The following is a 9,468-nucleotide window of genomic DNA, read 5'->3' as shown; positions in this document are numbered from 1 at the left end:
GATAGAGATTAATATTAATTTATTTAAGTGTAAAATAAATACTGCGCGCAACATTATTCATTACAATACTAATTTGGCAAATACTATATTCCAATAGCAATCGCTCATCACTCGATGGGATAGTTACACTTGCTCATCAAACTAGTAAAATTCACACTATTTTTTTTGTAACTCGGGTATCAAAACCGTTCAATACTTAATGAAAATTCATACACACACAGTCACACATTCTTAACATTATTCGTTGAAACGATAAAATATTCGATGGTAAAATTTATCGCCGACGTACAGCATACGTCTCTAAGTCGCAACACACTTAGCTATTTTGCCCAAGAATTCGTGTTGCATCACTTTTCTCTGTATCGAAACGTTTCCTCCGTATGGCGGACAAAAACCGTCGATCGACGATTTACGTATAGCATATATGTCTTAGGTTACATCGGTGCCTTCCAACCAGCACGTTTATTGGCAGTCACACAATACATTAAAGTGCTTATTTCTAAATATAATACTTATGAGAGCAATAGGTAGCAGCACAGATGAGATTCTTAACTTCCATTTTCGCCTGCCGTACTTTGCGTTGTGCTATAATCTTGCTCCTTGCCATAATCTATAGGGTCTTCGTGACCCGAGTAATTGCCCATCGCAACTTGCGATATTGTATCCACGATGCTTCCCGTACTCGAGTACGAGTGGCTCGGTGCCGGCGCTGACAAGTCTTCCGACTTTGACAGTTTCAGCGGCTGACTGTAATCTAAATAATCGGGCATTGTAGTTTTCTTCGTAAGTTCCAGCATTTGGTTCAAAAATGACTCTCCGCCCACCCTAGAAGGTAAGCTAAAATCTGTTGCCTGCTGTTCGATATTGTCTGCTTTCGTTGTTTCTGCTTTTGAAGACGTGGTAGTCTCAGTCAAGTTCATAGGATCCAGTGGGGTGTCTGATTTTCCCTTCCCAATACTACCAAAATCTGGTGGCAAGTAGTCTTTGTTCCCTTTAAGTAAATCATGAGGAGACTTCATTAGTGGACTCTGGTCTAAACCTACCCTAGTACTGATAGGGCTGCTACTCGAGAGAGGCTTCATGAGGGACTCCTGCATTTTCATTAAAGATGGCGATAAAAACATGTTATTGGCGGCTAATGTAGATTTGGACATCGGATCGGGTATACCTAGTATTCCAGCACTGGAATATTTACTAGCCGAGAACAAGGCATTTGCTATGTCTGCCGAACTCATCATGAGATTTGAAGCGATACTGGCGGGTATAGGAGTCGCGGAAGTGGTACTGGTCGAAGTGCTGGTAGATGTTTTATCGTAGCTGCCAATGCTACTGGTTAAGTTGTGTAAAGAAGCTGCATAAGAGGGCGGGTCGGGAAGCTTCCCACCAGTCAGACTCGCCGCTAAACTCGACGACATTCCTGGCGTGAGACCTGTTAGCATACTGTTTGCGGCGGCAAGACTTTCCAAACTGCCTGCCCCCAAAGGCATTGGCATGTTAGATGTCCCCAAGCCTAATGCCATACTTGTTAACATATCCAAGCCAGTTGGATAGCTTGACGGTAAAGATGGTGTACTTGACTTAGACGATTTAGATGAAGTCGGCATAAGGGGAATGTTCAACGGCGGCGTTTCAAATTTATGGGGTGAAGCCGATCCAAGACCTGAAGACACGTTTATCGGGGGTACTCCTGCAGGCCTGCTGACCATTTGCTGCAATGTGCTAACTGACGGAAAGTTCGGTATAGATGTGGCTTGACTTGGTTTTGATACGGGAATAGGCTGAGGTACTGCCAATAGAGCATCCAAGTCAATTTTGTCATCATGTTCGGAGGAACACCCTAGTTCATCACGTATAAAGTGCCACAATAGACCATCACTTTGCTCACGCGGGAATTTAGGCATTAAGGTACTCTTTAATTTGTCTAGATATGTAATATCTGGTTTGAAGTTATCCTTGAAATTAACGAATGTCTCATCGGGATATGTGAAGTAATACTTAATACTGTTTTTGATCTGTTCCATGGCATGTGGAGTCAAGTGAGTGTCGTGGATCATGTTGTATTGTAGCAGTAAGGGCCGCGGGTATTCCGTGGGGCGCTGTTCCGGCGGTGGCATCACCCAGAAGCAGGTTAAGGAAGATTCCAAGACAGGGCTTTCTGGGTTATAAGGGGCTGAAACAAAATTACAACTCATTATATGAACTGCAAAGGTAAAATCAAAAATCTTAACTGATCAGTGTCAATTTAAAGAAAAGGCCAAGAGCATATTGACACAGATATATTGAGCTACGCTCAATGTAGATTTACGTAGCCACTACGATTTCAGTAGGTAGGTAATTAGGTAGTAGGTAACATTTAAATCATCTATAAAAGAACGAGTCTACTTACTTTTCTCATAGACAAAGTAATATTATGACGCGTAAAGTAATGTAAAATATTGCAGTCACAAATTTGAGAACTAAAGTAGATGGCGCTGTATAGGGCTACTCGCTTACCAACCCAGTATTAATGAACCACCAATTAATTTATCTGTATCCATATTACTAGCTAAACTAGCCTCAACCCGCGACCTCGTCCGCGTATAAGTCGTTATACTGGTTACGTTAGGTTCAGCTTAGTATTTATACAGGTGTATAAACACTATAACCAAAGCACAGGTAACAAAAACACGAGTGTTTACTAATTACGACTACTTGTACATATTTTCGGTACCACCAATATGATACCTGCTTACTCTTTTTATATATGAAATTATTCTGTCCATACAGTATAAATACAAATAAACTACTCAAAACTTACAACAGATGACTCCAATGCACGGTATGTACGAAATTTCCGACGGTCCTCTCATCTTTATTTGATATTCCAATTGATTATCGCAGTCGCGCAGACTGGGCATGGCCGGATTCGTTGGGTGTGAATGATACCATCCAAGAAGAGTGAGACCAAGCTTCTCAATTTCCATCTGGATCTCTAATTCTACCAGTACCCGCGGTCTGGGGTCACTTTTGCTTATTAAGCAAGGGAATGTATGAGTTATCATCACATCTGTAAAGAATATGAATTGTAATACCTAGTAGTAGGTAGTAGTAGTAGTCATCACTTTATTGTACTAAATAACGCAGGTTTACAAAAAAGGACGGATGTCAGTTGCATAGGTTTAAAAAAAAATCCGGCCAAGTGCGAGTCGGACTCGCGCACGAAGAGTTCCGTACCCTTAAGCAAAAAACGGCAAAAAAATCACGTTTATTATATGGGAGCCCCACTTAAATATTTATTTTAATCAGTTTCTAGTATTTGTCGTTATAGCGGCAACAGAAATACATCATCTGTGAAAATTTTAACTGTCCAGCTATCACGGTTCATGAGATACAGCCTGGTGACAGACAGACAAACAGAGGGACATAGGAGTCTTATAATAGGGTCCCGTTTTTACCCTTTGGGTACGGAACCCTAAAAAACTAGTTGAAGTACAAAGGCGAACTCAAACAAAGGAGTCAGTATAAGTACAGTCTGGCAAAAAAGAGCAGAAATTAAAAAGTGGCAATCGTTCCATTTTTTCTTAGATTTATTTGAAAGGGACAACAGTACAGTGTTGCCTCTTTTTAATTTCTAGTCTTTTTTGCCAGACTGTATCTTAAAATAGGTAATATTTAAAAAGTATTTCAAAAATAATTACCAGATCACGAAAAACTGATATAGGGTGACAACTATAGTTATTGGTGAGTACATAGTAATTGGCCACTCCTAACAAATCAAAAAGAAACAAGCCAATTGAAGCCTTATTGTTAAGAGTGGCCAATTACCATGTAGTGGCCAATAACTATAGCAGTAACCCTAGGCTCTTTTTGCACAGGCCCAGAGGTGAGGCAAGGCATTTGTTCAAAATTTCAATTCAACCATACTTTTTTATACCACTTGTAAAGAAATTTATAATTGTGAAAGTTAATTTATTTAATTAACACAATTTTTATTTGTTAGTTTTGCTGGGCATTTTTCGCAACTCGACATCCAATGTGCCTATTTTGCGTGTAACGAGGTAGCGCTACTCTAACCACCCCAGCTCCTCCACGAAGCCTAGCAAAGTCTTCAGGTTGCTAGTTGCCTCCTTTAGTGTGCATGGATTCCCTAGGTATTTGTTCCTATATACTTCTACCTGTTTTTTTTTGTATTTTGTATTTTTTTGTAATTTTTATTTGTATAAAACAAGTCACTAAGTAGCATGCTCAATATGAAACATTTTTTTTTAATATATATATTTTAATATATAAAAAAACACACACACACACAAATACAAAACAAAAACAAAGCAGTAAGCAACAGTCAGTCAAAAATCCCAAATATTTTGAATTTGTGTAATTTAGTTTTTATGTGATGTGATTGTGATGTTAAAAAAATACTTTATGTTGATATGATATTTGTACTCACTATGATTGTTAAGGTCCCAAGTTCCAGCGAGGTATCCATAAACTTCTTGTTTCTTCAAGTGACAATGTATATCAAGTATAAGGCAAGCGTTAGAACTTACTGATACCAAAAATGGCTGCACTTTCCCTACAGAAGAGAATGAGACTGCCTCTATAAGCATATTTGCATCACTGGAAACAAACAAAAAATTACAACATTTAAAACTTTCGCGTTTTGAACACATATTAAATCACATTTAAAACCTAAACCTGAAACCTGTGTCGAAACGTCGATAAATAAAGGTAACAAAATAAATTCGCGATAGACCCGATTTGAAATGTGATTTAAACAAAAAAAAATATTTATTTGGATGTATGGTACAATACAATACAATTAGCCTTTAACCTTTTGGACGTCAATGACCGATATACACGCAACGCAGGTTTAACGCCAAAGACCTATTAATCGGTCATAGACCACAGAGCAACATAGACCTACATGCGTATGCATAAAGTTCAATTTCAGTTTTGATACTTCGGTGACGTGGCGTCTGGATGACTGCTTTTGTTTTTGACACGGCGTCGAAACGGTTATTAACTGACTCATTTAAAGTTATGCTTTGTTTCATAATAATTGGTTTTTTCATTTTTACTTGTCACGTTGTCGGGGTTTCCGACAAAAGCCTCATCTAAAGCTTTCCAGTCATCTCAGGATGTATGATAACTGTATTTATTGTTGCAACAATGGGTATCAAATACTGCTGACTTTAAGAAACTAGGAATTTTTGTTTTTGTTATAACTAAGTTTAATTTAAATGCATTTATGTATCTTGTAAATTTACGAATCAAGTCAAAGTCAAAGCAGCCTGACATTTCCCTATAATTTGATTTCTGTTTGAACTTTAATACCTTGGCACAGAAATCAAATTCATTGACTATACTATAGAACAAACTGATTTGTGATCCACATATAGAACGTTTTCACAGCAAGTGTCATGATAATTTTACTTTTTAAATCAATGTAAGAGCGTTTTCACATTGTCCAATCTGATATGGGATGTTGGAAGGAAGTAAAATGTAAGATATGTGTCTCTCTGTATTTATTTATGCATTTAATAAATCATTATTACTTAAAAACGATAAATAACGCAAAAAAGGCGGACTTAACGCCAATGGCACTCTCCTGCAGCTATTTTTGTCATAGGCGCCTTCCGACATCCGATATCGGAAAGGCGATTCCGATAAATTCAGCCGTCAGCTGTCGGACTGATAATATTTGTTCGTGTGCGTATGTGCAGGCATAATAGACGTAGACATAATTTATTGGTAATGGTAGGTCACGATTTTTTAACTTATTTTTACACATCGTACATCTTAATACTTGTTGTAGTGTGCGTGACCGCTAAAAACGGCGCCCGGGCGCACGCCCGCGGCCGCACGGACGCGGATGTCGGATCCTACATCCGATATCGGATCGGACAATGTGAAAACACTCTAACGCCAATGACATCGTAAATATGAAAAGATTCCACAGTAAATCAGGTTAAGTAGTGTCATAGTTCATCGGTACGTAAAGTAAAAGTGATTTTTTATCATTACTTGATTATAAACTTACTGCTGCATCATCCTATTGGGTACTGTGTTGTGTTTCATCACAACCCTTTGTGGTGGCGGTTCTGGAGGATTTTCCACTTCCATTTCAGTTTCCTCTGGAAATAGAGTTTAATAAAACAGAGCACATTTGTTCTTCTACAAATAGAAATAACAGATACAAACATCATGTTTCCAGAGACATCACCCAAATAAATGAGGCTCCCATCTTATTTTCAGCTAGGTATAATCAATTTAAATAGAAAATTACCATAAACTACAGATTTTCGATACAATTTGGTATGTAGATCATGTAGATGGACAAACCCTAGATCTCGAGAAAGGGAGCGCAAATGACGAATAATCCAGTGCAAGGTAAACTGTGGACAAAGCTAGTAAACAATTTATAGGGACATACCATCAGTATGCATATTTTCTCTTTGAAGTTGTTTCTTCCTCAAATAAGTGGCTTTAATTGTATCCAGTTTCTTGCCTCTATACTTGACAGATGCCCAGCCACACCCAGACCTTTTGTCTGGGTTTATGATTCTTTTGCAATGTATTGCCCATGCGGACGGAGAGCAAAATATAGTTTCAGTTTCGTGAGATTTAATCTTTCCATCTGGTTGTAAATCACCTACAAATTTTTGTCCCTGTAAGCAAACTTTAAATGTAATCTGAACAGAAATTTATTCTTAAGCATAAAAACATTATGGTTTCTATATGACTACAGAAATTATGCAAAATATTTCGAGCAAACAATTTTTTTACAATAAACCTGAGTAATGACAGCAGTGAACAACTGTTTCCTTGGATATCACGGGCCTATAAATCCTGGTCTTTTGATAGGCTTGCGTGAGGATATAGATCCATGTAGAGGCCCCTTGGAGAGCTTTAATGTCATGTAGAATGCCTGCTGGAACCCGTTCAGTCTCAACAATAGACAACCATGAACCGGTCGCAGCAGGCATTGGGACTATTGTAGAAAAATTGAACAGTATACTGGTCTATGGTTTGAAGTTTGGGTGGACAATGAGACTAGGCTAAACAACTGTTTTATTATTATGTATTGTGTTTTTTATTATTGCATCAATCTGAAATTTGCAAGAATAATAAATAACTGCTCTAATGCACTGTATCTAATCCTCTATCAATATTTTTGCGAAAGGAAATATTGGAAAATATATTATTTTATTCAATACTAGTTGGATATTAAGAGTAATCTAAGCAAGTAGGTCTAACTAAAACTTGAGATGAAACATAAAAATAAGATAAATTTTCTCAGCAGTATGTTCAGTCAGCAGCAATCAATTATAAAATGAGAGAGGGCGGTGTCTTATATGGGATGCAACCTGTGTGAGTACATTTGCTGCATCCCATGTAGGACACACTGCTAAGTCGGCAGACTCATCGGCAGAGACTGCCGCCAAAAGCAAGCGCCTCAAATACTCTGCTTTGGAAGCCACCTATGACTTCGTGCCCTTCGCTGTCGAGACAGCCGGGCCCTGGGGGCGGGAGGCGCGTGAGCTCTTCCGAGAGCTTGGCAAGCGCCTCAGAGAGAAAGGGAGTGACCCCCGTTCTGAGTCATGGCTTGTCCAACAGGTCTCCATCGCCATACAGCGGGGTAACGCTGCTAGTGTGATGGGGACCTTTGGACCCGGCATGGCTCAGAACGGGTTTTAGTTTCTAATGTTTTGTATTTCTTGTATTATAAAATAAGATTCTGAAATTTTGTTTCATTATAAAATATAAGTATGTTGACAGGAAATTACACACATATGTGAAGAAAGTTGCTGACTTACTACAAACAAAGGTGATCTAGAATACCAGTACCCTACTCTACTCCTTTTCACCCCTACTGGATCCGTGTGAATTTAAATCTATTGTTTTAAATGTCAAGGTCACTTTTTCAATGATCAAATTTGACACCACTTTGCAAATTTGAACGTTATCAGTGTAAGCCAGTTGTCACATTGAGTATCATTTCATCTGGTTAATCTTATACTTAATTCTACAAAAAAAAACTGAGAAAACTACACTACAAAATTTGCTGTGTTGAGTGTTGACACATGCATAATTTTAAAAAACATACTCAATTATACCAACCAAATATTCTATTGTCATTGCGGCATTGCCTGGCTCCAACATTTTTTCTTCCAATAACATTTGTAGAGTCACACCTCGACCAGGTGTAGACTTGCTACCTAGTTGTGTTTCAGATTCCTAAAAACAAGAAGCCAAAATAAGCAAGGACAAATATTTCATTATAAGTTATTTTAAATGAAACTAGACACTTGCCTCATCTGTAAACTCTTCACCACTTCCGATTTCTTCCTTCTCTTCCTCCAAACTGTCTTTCTCGATAGGTTTATCTGCCTTAACATCATTAGGAGCACATTTGACTGCAGTCTCTGGTACTGTATTACTGGCATAAGAGTTTGTGCCAGACATCAGAGCAGCAGCTAAATGAGAAGTTTGTAGATCCATGGCGTTCTTAATATATTAAATTGATAAATTAAAAATTATCGTTATTAGCTGGATAAAAACATCGCAGCGCTTACAAGTACAAAACCGGTGTAAAGCTTGTTTAATAGCTTTGGTGTCGGTATTTTCTTCTGTTTTAAAATTTGTATACCTGTGTTGAATGTATCAACAAAATGATCCAAGGAAATACTGCATCGAGTGCATCGCGTCACCAAGTAAATAGCATTAACAACACATTTCTGCCATTGTATCGTAATTTGTAATGTAACCAAACCAATCCAACCAATCAAATCAATCAAATGTCAAACAAGACGGGCCGGGCCGCGGCCGGATATTTTCGAATAACATTTTTGTAGAAACAAAACGCTTTTGAAACCTTTTGAATCATTTTTGAACAGACAAAATTGAGACTTTTTTAAATACAACACTATACTGTCGCGTCCGGTATGCCTGTCTGCTAAGGGCCCTCCACACTCATGCGCGAATCAGCGAACTAGGCTCCACACTTGCGTTCGCGGCTTCGCGCCGTGATTCGCGCGTGAGTGTGGAGGACCCTCTACAGATTTTGTCATTTATTCAATTATTATATTTAATTTAGTTGATCATTCATTTTTTATTTACAGTTTTATTTTTATATCTTTTATATTCTGAATTAAATACATTTGCATGGAATGCTCATATTTCCAATACCAAATCTATAGCCCGCTCCAGACTACGCGGCGCGAAGCTGCAAACGCGAGTGTGGAGTCGATTTCGCTGATTAGCGAACTAGACTCCACATTCGTGTTCGCGGCTTCGCGCCGCGATTCGCGCACGAGTGTGGAGGGCCCTTATGTTCCATGAGCTACATTGAACTCATAAAGGTCCCTCTACACTCATGCGCGAATCGCGGCTTCGCGCCGCGTAGTCTGTAGTGGGCCTTAAAAAAAATGCGTTGACATTTTATTTTTTGCTTCATTTCATTTCGTAGTATCCATGACATAGACCTAG

The 9,468-nt window shown here is 38.5% G+C and overlaps 1 protein-coding gene across 1 annotated transcript; it reads right to left on the bottom strand.

The window, feature by feature from the left end:
- Positions 1-12: 12 nt before the first annotated feature.
- On the bottom strand, positions 13-8,753 carry LOC134740639 (MPN domain-containing protein CG4751). The gene is made up of 7 exons (XM_063673181.1): positions 8,293-8,753; positions 8,101-8,217; positions 6,413-6,647; positions 6,020-6,113; positions 4,427-4,596; positions 2,798-3,046; positions 13-2,170 (listed from the first exon to the last, which is right to left on the bottom strand). The coding sequence occupies exons 1-7, from the start codon at positions 8,479-8,481 to the stop codon at positions 549-551; spliced, it is 2,676 nt and encodes an 891-aa protein (XP_063529251.1). The 5' UTR covers positions 8,482-8,753; the 3' UTR covers positions 13-548.
- Positions 8,754-9,468: the final 715 nt, after the last annotated feature.

Source organism: Cydia strobilella, chromosome 4 (assembly GCF_947568885.1).
Source record: "Cydia strobilella chromosome 4, ilCydStro3.1, whole genome shotgun sequence".
Lineage (NCBI taxonomy): Eukaryota > Metazoa > Arthropoda > Insecta > Lepidoptera > Tortricidae > Cydia > Cydia strobilella.
The sequence above is the reverse complement of the archived record's forward strand: the minus strand, read 5'-3'. Positions and strand labels throughout refer to the sequence as shown.

What these genes read in the sequence shown, in the direction of transcription:
- LOC134740639 (XM_063673181.1), bottom strand. Translation starts at nt 8,481, where the DNA reads ATGGATCTACAAACTTCTCATTTAGCTGCTGCTCTGATGTCTGGCACA. An exon ending in GTGAAGAGTTTACAGATGAG is followed by an intron (nt 8,218 to 8,292) that starts GCAAGTGTCTAG and finishes TCTTGTTTTTAG; the next exon opens with GAATCTGAAACACAACTAGG. An exon ending in CAATGACAATAGAATATTTG is followed by an intron (nt 6,648 to 8,100) that starts GTTGGTATAATT and finishes GTTTGCTTACAG; the next exon opens with GGACAAAAATTTGTAGGTGA.